Source organism: Artemia sp. Qi Xiang Cuo, chromosome 10, assembly GCF_049724085.1.
Source record: "Artemia sp. Qi Xiang Cuo chromosome 10, ASM4972408v1, whole genome shotgun sequence".
Taxonomy (NCBI): domain Eukaryota; kingdom Metazoa; phylum Arthropoda; class Branchiopoda; order Anostraca; family Artemiidae; genus Artemia; species Artemia sp. Qi Xiang Cuo.
Genome location: NC_142803.1, coordinates 22807077 through 22824563, shown reverse-complemented (window position 1 = coordinate 22824563; position 17487 = coordinate 22807077). Strand labels below are relative to the sequence as shown.

Here is a 17487-nt window from a genome sequence, read left to right as displayed (position 1 = left end):
GATTAAATCATCGTAAAAGACATACTTATTAGATTTTCAACTATGCTGAACAAAATGTCTATCTCAAAATTTTGATTGGGTGACCCTGAGAAAAAAATAGGTGTGGGAGGGGGCCTAATTACCCTCATTTTTCTTTGTCACTTAAAGAAGGTACAAGAATATTTAATTTTAGTGCTAATGAGACTTCCTACGATATTTAAGGACCACTGGGTCGATACGATTACACCTGAAAAAAAAAAACAAAAACAAACAAATAAACACGCACCTAGCTTGAAATACAACAAATAAGCACAGCTTGAAACCTCTACAGTAGGGTTCTCTGATACGCTGAATATGATGGTGTGAATTTCATTAAGGTTCTATAACTTTTAGGGGATCTTTCCCCCTTTTTTTGAAAATCAGCCAAATGTTCTCAGGCGCGTAGCTTTTGATGGGTAAGATTAAACTTGATAATACTTATATATTTGAAATCAGAATTAAAATCTGATTCTTTTGATGTATCTATTGGTATCAAAATTCTGTTTTTTAGAGTTTTGGTTACCATTGAGCCGGGTCGCTCCTTACTTACAGTTCGTTATCACGAACTGTTTGATACACCTATGGCTGCTAGGAGCGCAAAAAGTCTGCCATTGTAAAAAATGGTATTTTATTTACGAAGTCCAGGAACAGAGAAGACCTGATTCACACAAGACTCAGAAATGAGTCAGAACAGGTTCACAAACAGACTCAAAGAAATATATGGTACATAATACGTATATATAGAAAGGCAGGGCTGTATCCAGGACTTTTTGTCGGGGGTGTTTTAAACAAGGATGTCTTTCTGGGGGGGGGGGATACACAACAAAAAACTTAAAAAACACAACAACAAGTTTTTACAAGTCAGAAAAAAATTTCGGGAAGGGGAGTTCAAATCCCCTACCCCCCCCCCCCCGTGGCTACGGCCGTGTAGAGGTAACCACTACTCTAGAATCACGTAACCGACATGTATTATATTATTACGGATCCTGGGTCAATTACTTGATTGAAATGAAAGTTGCTCACCGTGGCTGTAACAACAAGGTAATAAAAATGTGTTGCAATATATGAAATAGGAATAATAAATAAATATGATTGGGAATAGGCTACTAGAAACGGATTTGTTTTAATTGAGAACATTTTTTACAAAATTTGTTTTTTCACAGTTCAAATCAAATTGACAGAAATTATAGCAGCTCAATTGGGGCCCCTTCTAAAATCAGGGTGGGGCTATAGCAAGGCCGTATCCAGGGGGGGGGGTTACCCGGTTTGAACCCCCCCCCTCCCCGAAATTTTTGACCGAGTCGAAAATAAGTCGAAAATTAGTAAAACCTAGGTAAAAATCAGTAAAATTAGTCGAAAACTGAGTAAAAAAATAGTCCCCCCCCCCGAAAAAATCCTGGATCCGCCCTTGGGCTATTGCCCCAGCCCCCCTAAATGACGCCACTGGTTTCAAAGACCCTCTTCTTGACACTTTATTTCCTTTTTAACAAAGCTTGTGTGTGAAAAGTGTTATTTTAAGACGGCGATATCTTCCCATTGCCCAGGTCTCCTTTCTTTATAGAACAATGCAAAAACTTATTTTTCTTCTTTTTTCAAATTTAAATGGTATTTAAATGCGAAAACTTAATTCGGAAGTATCTCTTCCAAAATCTATGAAAAAAAATCAGGCACGTACCAAAGAATCTCCAGTAGGAGGGGGATTCGTTGAAATACTAAAGGTTCTAAAGAAAAGAGATTACATGACCATAATAGGAAATTATGGTTATATGTATGTAGGTTTTGACTTTTAGGGAGCAGGTCTTGGGACCTCCTGCGTAAGCCTGTGTTGTTTCTTATGCTTTGGGATAGTTGTTTTATTCTGAAGGATAGTCGCTGAATGGATCTTTCATGTAACAAACAACAGGTAGAACAATAGGGAAATTCACTGTCTAAGGGAAATTCACTGTCTTAGAAATTCCCTATTGTTTTACCTTTTGTTGGTTTTTATTATGGAACAGCAGTTTGATCTTTGTCGTTATTTATGATTTTATCATGTTCAGTATTTTAAAATCCTTTTTATTTAATTCGTTTCAAACTCTTTTGTTACAAGTATTGCCAGTGGACAATGAAAACCAGGTATACGCAATCTCCTCCAAAAATTCCTAATACATTTCTCTACCAGCTTGCTTCGAGATTCATTTTTGGGTCAATCTTGCATATTGCTCACTTTCAGTGTTTTCAGTTATATTCGCTTTTTTGGCCATCTGGAAAAAATGCAAGTACGTAGTTTTTGACGTCTACTGGCGGTATCGCTTTTTTATACATATATATATATATATATATATATATATATATATATATATATATATATATATATATATATATATATATATATATATATATATATATATATATATATATATATATATATATATATATATATATATATTTCTTTCATTCGTTTTGTTGTCTATCGCCGAGTGGTTGGCACGCTAGACTTGAAATCCTTTGTTCATGAGGACAGGGGTTCGAATCCTGGTGTTGCTCTTCTTTTGGTTTGGGGTTGGCATGACTTTGTTAGCTCAGCTAGAGTAGACCCAGCTCTAAGTGGGTATCTGGAGAAGGCAAACATGAAAGGTGTGCGAAAGCACAGGACGGCTGGCTCCCAACCCGCCATTGTACTTCCTAGCTGAAAGGCCCTGAAACGGAGATAAGCACCGCCGGTTGGGATTGTAAAGTCCAGTGCCGTATTCTTTACCTTTACCTTTTGTTGCTTAGTTCATTTTGTTTCTAATTCAAAATGTTTGCCTGTTTAACTTTCTTGTCCTTTTTTAAAGGATATTGTCGCCGAAGGACCATTATTTGACGTACAAGCCTTTATTCCAATGCTTAGAGATAGGATATATTCTCAGAACCCCTTCACTCGACAATTTATCCTCTCCTGGATAAAGCTTTTATGTGGAATACCCTCTCTGGAGATGATAAATTTTTTACCAGAAGTGTTGGATGGAATCCTTTTAATTTTAAAGGATGAAAACATTGACATCAAAAGGTAGGCCATGCTTGGTGTTTGAGAAATTGAATGTCTGAAAGTAATAAATTATTTGCCATGAAATCATAAATCTTACATGTTTTGCTCAAATTTAAATGGAAGCCTAAGTGATTTGGTACAAGATACAAGTTTTCTTACTAAGGAAAGTAAAGAGTGAAGTTTGAACATAAAACTAGCAAACGGACAATTTTATTCTTAGAGGTTTGAAGACCCAAACCTTTTAGAGGTTTGATAGAACTCTTCCATCACATGTATAATTTTCTATTGTTTTGTTTGCTTCGTATAAGGTTCTCTGTTCGTTATAAGTCTTGATTAGTTTTTTACTGTGTTTCTGCTTCAATTTGGTTTAATATAGTTCTTTATTTTTTTTGGAAAATATTATTTTAATTAGTCTCTGCTCGTTTTTAATTGACACAAGGTTTTTTTTATCGGTTAATAAAAGGAATATTTGCAGAGTTTACAGAAAACTTTAATGATAGTTGTAGTATAGAACTTTGGATGGGTGGATTGGGGGAATATTATTAAAATAAAGGGAATGAACTTCTGTATAATTTTTTATTTTCTGTACGGCTGAAACCATACTAACCCCCATCATGTTATAACTTTGGATATAGACGAATATTGATGGGTGGTTTCGAATAATTCAAATATCTTATTGAATTATATTTTGTTTTGAAGACTTGTTAGTTTAAGTAAATGCATTTTGAGCTCATTTATTAAAAAAATGTTCTGACTTATAGTCTGAAGATAAAAGTAGGACGTTAAGAATCAATGCAACCAGATTTGTTTTCAGTTGAGGGAATGAGTATCAAGTTCAACATGATATCCTTAGCCGTTTTTGAAATATTGTAGATACGTCCAGTTTGACCACCTGAATGCACATAGTGTCTTATGATTTAGTTCAGCATCCCCCTCATTATCACCTAGAAGTTCCTACTTGATACCCTTAGCTTTTATAAAAATATTGAAGATATGTCCTTTTGACAACCAGGATGCACACACTCTCCTTTAATTCTGTTCAACACGACCCTCAACATTCCTTAATAGTTATCTACTTAATACACTTAGGTGTTCCTGAGATGTTGCAGATACGTACTTTGTCCAACTTGGGCACATAATTTTTTTTTTATTTAGTCTAACATTTCTCTGAACATTTCCTGAAAGTCTGAACTTCATATCCTTAGCCGTTCCTGACATATTGCAAAAACGCCTTTTTGACAACAAAGATGCACATAGTGTCTTTTGATTTAGTTCAACATCCCTCTCAGCATGCCCTTAAAGTTTCAACTTAATGCCCTTAGCCATTCCTTAGGTATTGCAGATACATCTTTTTGACAACCTAGATGCTGATAGTGTCTTTTGGTCTAGTTGTAACTTCCCCTCAATACTTCAATACAATAGTTTCAACTTGATACCCTCAGCCGTTTCTAAGATGTTTCAGATGTGCCCTTTTGAAACCTGGATGTACATAGTGTCTTTGATTTAGTTCAACACCCCCCTAATCACCCCCTGAATGTTTCAACTTAATACCTTTGGCTGTCCCTGAGATGTTGCAGATGCGCTTTTTGACAACCTGGATGCTGATAGTGTCTTTTGATAGAGATCAACATCCCCCTCGATCTCCCCTTTAAGTGTCAACTTAATACCCTTATCCGCCCCTGACATATTGTAGATACGTCCTTTTGATCCCCTGAATACATGTAGTATCTTTTGATTTAGTTCACACACCCCTGAACATTCCCTGAAAGTTTTGTCTTAATACCTTCAGCCTTTTTGGAGGTCCGTGATCATACATGCCCCCCCCCCTTTCCGATAGTTAAACCTATATGTAAACAATGGCAAAATCGCATAATTTACAGCCCTTCCCCCACGAGTCGTGGGAGGTCCTCCCTGGAGGCATAGTTATCGGACCTTTCGACTATTTTTAGTGACATGACTATCTCACACATTTGATCAGTTTGAGGGCAGCTAAAAAGGGCATGAGAGTGAGGCCGCTTGCCCTTTAATCACTTTTGACTCTTCAATAGGACACTGGAACTTCCAGTATCCAATCGAACGAGCCCCCTTCAGCATTTCCACGACAACCCCTTCTATATGAAGTGACTTCGGAAACAGAATAAATAATATATAGAAGCCACTTCGCCTATTACTTAGGCAGCGCTACTACGCTGCCTATTATACAACTGAATAGCAAATGCAATGCGGGTGCTAGAATTGTAGAAGTAGGAGTTCCAGGTTATGATGGGAGCCAGTTTCGATAATTACTGCTCTAAGGCTATAAAATACTTCTCAATGATCTAAGTCAACTTCTGATGACTTAAATTCTGATTCGGGCCTCAAAGATTTAATGGTTCTTCGAGAAGAATAAAAAGGTGGTCTTGGGTGTGATTTATTATGGTTTCAGAGTTATTATAACCTAATGTTGTTATGTTGTTATAACCTAATGGATACTTGTATGATATACCCCCTGCAGCTCAAGAAGTGAAGTTAGGTTAATCCTAATAAAATATACCTAAGCATGATAAAAATATAATACTTTGGAAGCAAATTTGGGCTATATATTTTCACATTAGGGGGGGGGGGAGTAGAGTACAGCGGGTGGCATGCAAAATGTGTTAGCTTCAATTATTCTGATATTATAAAGTAAAAATTGTTTTCCGACTTAACACTGTCCAAGTACTTCCCCCCCTAATATGCAAATATACAACCCAAATTATACATTTTCCATCTATTCTGTCACATCTCTTTGTCTTTTCTCACGCTAAGCTGAAAGAAACTAGCCAAAGAAACCGGTTTACAGTGCATCAATGCATGAACAACTTGAGCTCCATGGGGTGTATCATACAAGTACGTATTAATGTTATAACACTAGAATTTATTATATTCATGGCGATGTATTATATTCATGGCCGTATCCAGGGGGAGGGGTTATCCAGTTTGACCCCCCCCCCCAAAAAAAAAAAACAACAACTGTCAAATCCGAGAAAAAGTAGCGAAAATGTATATAATGTATGAGCACGGGAAGATTTTTTGCAACCGCTCCCCCCCCCCCCAAACAAAATCCTGCATAAGACACTGATTTCATTCATGATAATTTTACAACCATTGGCTCTGTCAGGGCCGTACGCAGGGGGGCCTCCTCCCCGAAATCTTACGATTATTCCCCATAATTTTCTGATTTTTCTCACAGAATAATGGGTTTGAAGGATTTGCCCCCCCCCCCGAAACATATTCCTGCGTACGTACCTGCGCTGTGGGATGAAATGGATCTTTCCACCAATCAGAAATATAAAGTACGTGTTCCTTTGGATATTACGGTACTTTTCGATGCTATGTCTTTATTTAAGGTGTGTTTGCGAAGCTGTTCAGTGGAACAAAGAATAAACAAACTTAAAGTTTAGCAGATGTTTGTTCAAAACGATTTGAACTTACTTAAGGCTAAGTAAAAGACGTTATAATCAATTTTGAAGTTTAAATACGTACCTCCTCCTCCAGTTGTTCGAATTTCCTTCTCAAATAGCAACCATATCGGTTTTCTTATCTAAGCCACACATTTACAAAAGGATCCGCAAAAACAGACTGAGTTGGAGAAACTATGCTAGTAGCCTACTGCTTATCTTACTCGCGGAAATTGTGTGTTGGGCAGAGAAATAAAAACAAGGTTTTTGCAGCAGTAAATTTCTAAATGCAACCCCCCCCCCCGCAACCCTAAACTAAAGTTGGTACTGGTGCGTTATATGGACACTTCAAAAAATTCAAGTTTGGTTAATGCTAATGAAATAAAATAAAATAGGATGAATATATAATAGTTTATAAACAAATTTGGGCTATATATTTGTACATTAGGGGGGGAGTAAAGCATAGCATATATTAAATGCGTAAGCTAACCTAACCTAGGTACCTTTTTCCTCCTTAAACCCCGAAAAACAATTGTTTAAATATTGGAATCCATTGAGAAACCCCGGCTTTGCAGTCATTTATGTATAGCGGTCTCTTGAGAATAGCCTGTCTGACGGGTTTTTCGTGACTGGTTTCCTTGCACAATATATAAAAGTGTCCATATAACGCACCAGTACCCTAAAGTTTATTTTATAATCCTCTAAAAAAAAAGTAACAGTCGCTTAGAATATGCTCACCTGTTTGTTAAGAAAAATAAATGCAATTGTCAAGGCTTTCGGTACAGGTTGAAGTTATAGTTATAGTTATATTTGTTAGTTATAGTTATATTTGAAGTTATAGTTATAGTTATTATTGAGTTATAGTTACAAATTTTCCCGCAGGCAATCTGAAGCAAAATGTTTTATTTCTTCTTCTAAAAATTTCAATTTTCTTGCGCCCAATTTCAATTTCCCACTATTTCAATTTCCCACTATTTCAATTTCAAATTTCAATTCCCACTATTTTTCTTCTATTTTTCTTCTATTATAAATAGCTGCTTTTTAAGTCTATCGTTTATCTAAAGTTTATCTTTTCTTCATCTTCTTCGTATTTCTGTTTTATTTTATGGGAAAATTTTATGGGAAAAATTTCAATTTCCCACTATTTCAGACTATCATTATGTGCTAAAACGGCATTTTGTGCGAATGGCGTTATCACCCCTCTACACATGTACTGCACGTTTTGTCCGAATATCCCCAATTCAAATAATGGGAAATTATGGGGCAAATTCTTCCTCTAGATGGATTTGAAGGACCTCCTATTGACAGATTGAAACCGTGAGTCAATATGTGATACTTGAGACTTCATTCATTCTCTGTCACCTCTCTCTATCATACTCTCTGCTCAGTCTCTGCTCTGCTCCCTCGTCGGTAAAGATTGAAGTCATTTTCTACCCAATGTGGATATTAGTTACTGTATGGTTCTCTTAAGACGGGAAAAATTAATTTTAGGTTAATAAGGCGATTTGGTAGTCCCTGTCCCTTGAATTGATGTTAGAAAAAAGTGCAGGAAACTTCAAAAGTACCAAATTGTTATCACGATATATATATATATATATATATATATAAAGGCTTATCCAGCAATGAATTTCCAGGCGCAGCCCCCTCCACCTCCCAGCAAATGTTGTCTCAAAAACTTTTAAAAGAAGTTTCAGCCATTTAGAATAGCTCGTTTTTTAAGAAAAAAACAACAAATTTCAATTGCCAAGATTTCCGGCAAAGCATGAAGTTATAGATAACATTGCAAATTTTCTGTAGCAAAACGTTTTATTTCTTCCTCTAATATTTTTATTCTCATGGAAAGATAAGTAGGCGACTTAAATTGTTTTCCTACTTTATTTTTAATGCTTCCAGAGGACTAAAATCCATAGGATACAACATTTTCATGAACGATTCAAGAAAGTTAGGTAAAAGTAAATAACAACTTTTTACTCTTGGAGTGGACATGCTACATTAATGGAACTTTAGCGAGTAAATCAACTGCTTCGATATGATCTCCAGAAAGTGTTGTCATGGTGCCTAGAAACAGGTCCTGTCTGTGACTAATAGTTCAGTTCAGTTCAGTTCATTTTATTTAACATCAAAAATACATTTAACTAATATTCCAATACCTGCTCCAAGAAGATACAAAAAAGCACTTGCGATTGGGCGGGTATATACAAGTCATCTACTAACTGGTATTAAACTATAAACAAAGGAGCAACAAATAATAATAAAAAAAAGTACTTGCGACTGGGCGGGTACATACAACTCATCTACTAACTAATAATTAACTATAAACAAAGGAAAAACAAAATAATAAAAAAAAACTATGACCTAACCTTGACCTAACAAATATTGTTTTAATTTATTTTTAAATAAACCCAGGGGCCCAGATACCCGATTGCTCTCAGGAACAGAGTACCAGACATTAGGTCCGGAAAGCTAGTGTGGAAGCCGGCCCTGGTGCCACTTCTATTCGGAACAATGAAGTCACTAGCATGACGAGTTTCATAATGGTGCAAAAATCTATTGTCACTAAAATAATCCCAAAAAACATCTGGACTAATATTATTCCAGCATTGATGGGTGAAAATTCCTATTTGGTAGTCCCGATTTAACACTTGCAACTTATTGAAGCAAGCTGAAGTGTTATGGATACCTTCAATATACCCACTAATACGGAGCATGGCTTTATTTTGAAGAGTTGAACACGTTAAAAATTCATATAAAAATTGCTTGTCCATTACTTACACCCACACGAAGCGTATGGATGAATCAAAGCATGGTATAAAAGCAATAAGATTCTTTGGGGTAAAAAAAAATTTAAGACGACGAATCACTCCAAGGCCGCGTACATTCTTTGTCGCGACAACATCACTGTTGCGTTTCCACGAAAAATTACAATCAATATAAAAACCTAAGTACCGAATTTCCTGAACTTGAACTACAGGTTTATTATTAAACAGACTTCTACCATCAATGGTTCCATTGTAACTGAACCACCGTGTAACTGAACCCCAAGCAACTGAACCCCTGTAACTGAACCACCGTGTAATTGAACCACCGTACAACTGAACCACCGTGCAACTTAACCACCGTGAAAGTGAACCCTCGTGCAACTGAACCCCCGTGTAACTGAACCCTCGTGCTACTAAACCCTCATGCAACTGACCCCCCTTTAACTGAACCCTCGTGTAACTCAACCCCCGTTCAACTCAACCCGATTTAACTAAACCCCCGTGTAACTGAACCTCCGCAAAAATGAACCACCGTGCAACTGAACCACCGTGCAACTGAACCACCTTGCATCTGAACTACCGTGCAACTGAATCACCGTGCAGCTGAACCACCGTGCAACTGAACCCTCGTGCAAGTCAACCACCGTACTTACATTGGGTAAAACACAAGATCTTTACACAGCTACTCACGCTCCTCCTCCACCGCAATCGTTGGAGAGCTTCCTTTTAAACCCCCCCCCCCAAGAAGTTCTTATTTCCCTTAAATATTTCCTCATGACATCTGTCAACTTCATTAGCTGATAACCTGGTTTTTGTTTGGGGTACTTGTCCATTATTCAGAAAACCCCCAAGTTGATTCAATTTACAGATATAGGCTACGGGTTGAAACAAGTGAGACGCTTGGGGGATAGATAGGATATATATAGTTTGGGCAATATATTTTCATATAAGGGGGTAAGGGGTGTCATATAAGGGGTAAGGGGTCTATATATTAAATATTTAACTAAAACAAAACTACAATGTAGTTTTGGTAAATTTTTCGTTATTCATATTATTGACTTACAAATAAAGTAAACATACCACTCGATGCCTTTTTCATTCTCTTTCCGAATATAATAATCCTTTTTGTCGGAAATGAATTTTACCCCCCACCCCTATATATACCAATTCAGGGTATATATTTGCACATTAGGGGGGCGGGGGGAAAGTTTGACCTTACCTCTCATTTACATCAGGAATAAAATGTAGCCCTTTCTGAAGCTTCTACGACAACGCTTTCTATAAAAACCTTATATGCCCCCAGGGCATAATTTAGAACCTTTGCCCTGAGGGTTGTTGGGGGGGTTGCTCAACTCCTCAGCAAAGCTACTCAAATTTTGCTTTTTCTGCTTACGTGTCAGTATTTTCCACCGTACTCCGACATCCCAAATTTCTGCATTCAAATTATCCAAATCAAATTTTCCGTATTAAAAGGAAAAACTATCACTGCTATTACGTTATATGGCAAACACCCCAATTGCGCATCTTCTGTAATCACTGAATTAATCAAGGTTAAAGAATAAGTTCAAACAATTCAAAAGATCAAACAGGTGTATTCCCTTTGAGAGCTAATAAAAAGAAATTGATTCGACTTTGAGTCAGCTCCTCCTGGACCGTAGGCCTTGACAGCGTAATTCTCGGGACGCGATTTTCAATCTAAGCTTTAAGTTCTTTTTTTCAATAGAATCTTACAGACTTACGGTTAAAAAAAAGTATAGACATGAGGTTGAAAATATCTTTCCAAATTTTGATTTAGGTTGCAGTCCCATTCCTGAGTGTTCAATCCCCCTAGCGCATTTCTGATTTCTGGAGAAGTCACAGTTTTCGGATTGAGTGATGTGCTTAGACTTGTTTTAATTGTTTTGGACTTCTGACCAAATCATTTACCTGGGTATTCCCATTGGAAATACCATTTCTCACACTCATCATCTCCTAACACAAGGTATCAAACGCCGCATATCAGCTTCATATGCTGCCAGAGTCTCTGCTAAGCTTCGTTTCAATCGCCGTTATCTTGCAATGCCGTACAGCACTGTTCCCCTCCAGTGTTGCCAACCGGGTACAATTGTACTGTTTTTGGTACAATTTAGAGATTTTGGTATAATGCGGTATATTGGGACATTTTTCGGTACGTATTGGTTTCGCTTGCTCCTTTTTTACTCATATATCTATTCCAAGTTTTATTTCATCGAAATTTTTTTGTTTTTGTTAATTTTTGTTTTTGTTAATTTGTTGTTGTTAATTTTTGTTTAAACTTATTGTTACGGAATTTTTTTTTTACCTGCTGTTCAGAAGGTTCAAACTAGTTTCTCGCGGTACAGTTTTCGTCGCACAACTGGTACAGTTTATTTCAAAGCGTTGGCAACGTTGTTGCTCTCCCCAACACACTCTACATTGCACCCTTCTGGAAGATTCTTACAAGTGCGGATAAATTGAAAATCCGCTCCACTTTCTTTCGTTTCGCAAAATACCTACTGAGATATTCAATTTGGACACGCTATTCAAAGTTCATCAGTAGTCTGTGCATAGCAGATCCTAATATAGCCGTTGCCAAACTTATGGAAAAAAAAAAAAAGATTTCAAGATATGCTTGTAGCCGACTTCTTCGGCACTAGTTAAGCTGTCATAGCCGTATAGTAAAATTTTGCTTTTATTTTTTTCGCAATGGACTGCACCGTCATTTTTTTTTTTTTTTTTTTTTTTTTTTTTTTTTTTTTTTTGTACGAAGACGGGTTTTCAATAAATAATAATAATAATGGTTGAAAGGAACTTCAACGTACCGTCTGTGGCCCTATCCTACGCTGTAGATCCTATGTATTTTTACTGAATCGCCCTGGTGTATGAAACGCTAGACTTGAAATCTTTTGTCCGTGAGGACAGAAATCCTGGTGCTGCTTGTTATTGGGGCTGCACGGTACTGTCCGCGAGGACCGAAGTCTTAAAATAGTCAATGTCATAGTGTTCTCGCTTTCAGAGTTTGCAAAAGGCTGTTTTTCTGAGCTTTCTCTGTAAGCTGTTTCTCACACAGTCTTATTTAGCCCAGCTGTTACTTAGCACAGGCATTTAAAAGCGGCAGGCTTGGAATTTTTCGTAGCTAGTTGCGTCAGAGATTTAAAACTACTTATAAACTAGTTAAGCAGTTCTGCTATCTGCAGCATAATAGGAGCATTGCGGCTTGTATGCCATGGTTTGGTTTATTGGAAGATAGCTATAGAAGCAGTTCAAAAATTAATTTGAATTTAAGTTTAAGTGCAACCATGTTTTCCCAAAAGTCTCTCCCGTTTTTAATCAAATATTCATGCAACACCAAAAAGTGTTAAAATTGGTATATTTTAACTTCGAATCGTTCTTCTTTAAGTATTGGACCCCTCTTCTTTCCTTCCGTAAAAAAAAGTTCAGATTCTAAATAGTTTTTTTTTCACTTTATATGCCTCCTATGTTCCCCTCACTTCACTACAGTAGCATTAACCTAACATGAGCATGTCAATAAAACAAAGAATAAGACAAAGATCATTTAAGCGGCGTTCACATGGGTGTCTAGCTAGAATCCCATGTCTAGACACGTGTCTAGCCAGACTTCAATGTCTAGGCAACTACAGTTCACAAATAAAATTCGGTGCTTACCAAATACTACAAATTTAGTATCAAATAGATTACAGTTGTCATTCCTAGCCAATCAAGAGAGCTTATGCGGGCAAAACTTTCAAAATTGTAATCTCTATTTTTATTGTCACAAGATAATGGATAAGACAAGGCAAACGATTGCCTTAGATATGCTTCACTATCACGTCTAGTGTTGTATATTTGCCTTAAATGAAAAAAAACAATTAATAAGAAAACAAAAATAAAATTTCAGTTTAAAAACATAAACATTGATGATGAAAATAGTGGAACTTGATATTTTCTGATTGGCTGTAATCGAAAATCATAGACATTGTGTTCTAGAGTCTAGAACTCAAAGTCTAGCTCATCACCTTGTCTAGCGTGTCTAGGTAAGCACCGAATAGTACCTACGAATGGTCTTTACCAAGACATTGAAGTCTGGCTAGACACGTGTCTAGACATGGGATTAAAGCTAGACACGCATGTGAACGCCGCTTTAGAGCATTCAATTAAAAAACAAGTTTTTTCAACTGAAAGTAAGGAGTAACATTAAAACTTAAAACAGACAGAAATCATTACGTATATGAAGGGAGTCGTACCCTCCTCAACATCTCGCTCTTTACGCTATAGTTTTTTTTACACTTTTAAAAAAGCTTCTCATTGTTCTAATTAGACGGCCAGTTCAGGGGTCATTCTGTTTCAGGAGTCATTCTTAAAGAATTGGGACAAAATTTAAATTTTACCGTAAAGAGCGAGGTGTTGAGGAGGGGCAATCCCCTTCATATACGTAATAATTTCTGTTCTTTTTAGTTTTTAGTGTTGCTCCTTACTTTCAGTTGAAAAAACTTATTTTTTCTTTAATTTCTGATCGTTGTTTAAATAATGCCAGGATATCTGGCCCCACCTCCAGGGATAAATCTCCCTTCCTATGTAAATATCCTCAAGACAATTCAATCCCGGTGAAAATTTACCCCAGGTAATTACCCTTAACAACTCCACGCGTAAAATTGAGACGGAAAAGAGAAAGCAAAACATATAAAAAGAATTTTGTATAGGAATTCTGGCATTTTCCCCCAGTGTATAATTTTCCCTGACAAGTTCACCCCCTGGAAACTTACCTCCACATGGAAAATTCCCTCGTGGAAAACACCCAGCAAAAAATTCGTCCCCAACCCCCAACTGAAAATATGCGCACTTCCTAATACTAATACTAAGCATAAACAATGGGCAAATTTTATAAGTTAGACCTTTCCCCTGGGGCTATGGGTGGAGGGGGGGTCATGTTATATCCAAAGGCGTAGTCATCAGGCCTTTTTAATATGATGAACAAAATGGCTATCTCAAAATTTTGATCGGACGATTTTGGGAAAAAGGAGCAGAGGGGGCATAGTTGCTCTCCAATGCTTTTTGTCACTTAAAAAAGGAACTAGAACCTTTAATTTCCATTCGAATGAGCCCTATTACGACGTTCTAGGATCAATGGGTCGATACGATCCCCCCTGGAAAAAAAAATAACAAATAAACACTCATCCGTGATATTTCTTCTGGCAAAAAATACAAAATTCTGCATTTTTGCAGAAAGGAGCTTGAAACCTCTACATTAGGGTTCTCTAATACGCTGAATCTGATTGTGTGATTTTTATTTAGATTCTATGACTGTTACAGGGTGTTTCCCCTTTTTTCGAAAATCCGACAGATTTTTGCAGGCTCGTGGCTTTTGATGGGTAAAATTAAATTAAAAAAATTTATATATTTGAAATCAGCATAATAATCCAATTCTTTTAATATATCTATGGGTATCAGAATTCAGTTTTTTAGACTTTCGGTTACTATTGAGCCGGGTCACTCCTAGTTCGTTACGACGTTAGTAGTATCCTATTATAAGGTCCAGCCAGTGATTGCGTAATATGCCTTACCAGGGTCATTTGCCTATTACAATGAACCCTACAGAATTAGTTTGTAGTGTGAAACCTGTTAAAGACAGATGGTATGTCAATATTGATAAATCTTGCAACTGAAGATTTTTGTACATCCGTTCAGAACTTTTATTACCGGAGCAACAGTTAAAGCACGATCCGCGCGCTTTTTTTGGGATTCTCAGAGGTTTCCCAGTTGATGTTGACCTTTCAGTTATTAAAAGACTGCAAGGTATAATAAGTGCAAATCGACTGGGCCAGACTATGTCAGTCAAGCTGGAATTTGAAGACTCCTTCACTCAGTCTGCTTATTTCAAAGAAGGAATTAAAGTGGGATATGAATTTTTTCGAATTCACGTATTTAATTATTAATTCACGATTAGAAGTGATGTACCAAATAGTGATTGTCTTCCTGCATCTGCTTGGCATGACCATTACTCGTCTATTTTTTCTAATGTTAATTACCGTGTGCATTCTTTGTATTCTCATTCTCTTTTCTGGGCTGGCTTTTTTAGTACCCCTCTATCTCAGCGTCTCTGTGTTCCTATTTCTCTTTCATCCGTAATTGAAGCAATTAAGAAACTTAAATCAGATAATGTTGATAATGATGGTATATCTAGATTTCACCTTTTATTAGATTGCTCCCCCCCTAATTAACCATATACACCTACTTCTCCAGATGTGTATTTGTACTTCTAGTGTACCGGAGAGTTTTTGTGTGGTACTGTCTCTTCAATTTTAAAGAAGGGGAATTCTCCTTTAATTTGCTCTTCTTACCGACCTATTACTGTCTCTTGCACTTTTAGTAAAGTTCTTGAGCATGTTTTAATACCTTTTGTGACTAATAATATGCTTGAGAGAGATAACCAGTTTAGATTTAAGCCCGGAGTAGGTTGTCAACACGCACATCGTGTATTATCTTCTTTGCTCCTTGAAAATTCTTCTAAGGGAAGGAGTATATATCTTTGTACTTTAGATCTATCAAAAGCTTTCGATAGTGTATGTCATAGTCAGCTTTTTCTAATCTTCGTGGTTACGGTGTCAATCTATCGGTTATTTTGCTTCTTCGGTACTGGTACTCTAATTCTTTTCTTCGGCTGAAATCTCTGCCTGCATCTAATATTAAATTGAAAAGAGGTTTAAGGCAAGGTGGAGTTTTATCTCCGACCCTTTTTAATTTGTGTATTTCAGGAGTTCTGGCAAAGATTTCCGTATATGAAAGAGGCTGTGCCCTCCTCAACGCCTCGCTCTTTACGCTAAAGTTTGACTTTCTCACAACTCTTTTTTAAACAATACAAACTTTAGCGTAAAGAGCGAGGTGTTGAGGAGGGCACAGCCTCTTTCATATACGGAATAATTTCTGTTCGTTTTAAAATTTAATGTCGCTCCTTACTTTCAGTTTAAAGAAATTTTTTTTTATATTTAAAGGCTGCGAAAGCGGGGTTTGGGGGCGGCAGCCCCCAACTGTGCCTCCTAATCCCTGTACGTTTTAAGGTTCGACCTTGTAACTCAGCCTCTTTAACTCTTTAGAAAACGTAGTTTTTTTCAAATAATTTCTGCACGTTTTTGTACAGTTTATTACTTATTATTGCTTGACTAACTGTTAGCTGATCGTGTCAGGAGTTAAAGTTGGGGGCTGCCGCCCCCCAAACCCCCCGCTCTTGAACATTCTTGTGTTAAGGCTTTTAATTCCTGAATACTCAAATCACGTCGTACAGGGTGCCTCCTAATCCCTGTACGTTTTAAGGTTCGAACTTGTGACTCAGCCTCTTTAACAGCCCCCCAACTGTGCCTCCTAATCCCTGTACGTTTTAAGGGTCGACCTTGTAACTCAGCCTCTTTAACTCTTTAGAAAACGTAATTTTTTTCAAATAATTTAAAAAAGAAACTGAGTTTCTTTCAAAGTATATAAAAAAGTTGCTCTGATGGTGAATCGAACCCGAGTTTTCCGCCTGAAAGTCTGAAGTCTCAGCCGCTGGACTATACAAACACAATAGTAATTGTTGTTTAGCAAATAGAAGGTATTTTCGACGCAAGCAAATTCCCAAAAATCTTGATATGTGGTTTTTGGAAAACAGGGAAGGAGTGATCAGATTGAGCTGAAATTTCGACGATAAGCTCCCAGGCCCCAGGAAAGCTTATCCTCTAAATTTCAGCCCGATCAGACAACGTTAATGGGGGGGTTGTGGAGGGAAAAATTAACATGGGCTAATATAGGAAAACGAGGTTTTTCGTAAATGTAAATTCGGGGGATAATTTTTTCGGTATGAAAATATCAAAAGGCCCTAACAGGTCGAATTCTGCTTCGAATGAGTCCTCATTCAACCGGATCCGGTGCCAACTGTGGCCTGTAGGCGTGGCTAAGAAAAAAAAAAAGAGATGAATTTTAAGTGGCTATATTTGGTTTTTTGAAAACAGGGAAGGAGTGATCGGATTGAGCTTAAATTTCGAGGATAAGCTCCCGGGCCCTAGGAAAGCTTAACCTCTAAATTTCAGCCCAATCGGACAACGTTAAAGGGGCTGTGGTGGGAGGGTCCAAACTTCCGGCCCAGTTTACCCCATGAAGATAAAGTCGGAGGAGGATGAAATTTTGCAAGTTTTTTAGTTTGAGCTTGGGCTACAAAATGCAATCACTGCCGTCTCTCTGCAACCTCTAGGACCTGAAATCACTTAACATTGTGGTGGGTCGCCTCTTTATAGAGGCACAAGTGTGCCTCCTTGAT

At 37.2% G+C, this 17487-nt stretch overlaps 1 protein-coding gene across 1 annotated transcript in view; it reads left to right on the top strand.

Annotated features, from left to right (window-relative positions):
* Positions 1-2270: 2270 nt before the first annotated feature.
* The window catches only part of LOC148947590 (protein VAC14 homolog), a 242508-nt gene continuing 227291 nt past the window's right edge, over positions 2271-17487 (top strand). The window contains exons 1-2 of the mRNA XM_089095944.1: positions 2271-2276; positions 2835-3049. Coding sequence (XP_088952070.1) covers positions 2271-2276; positions 2835-3049 — 221 coding nt within the window. The remainder of the gene's footprint in view (positions 2277-2834; positions 3050-17487) is intronic.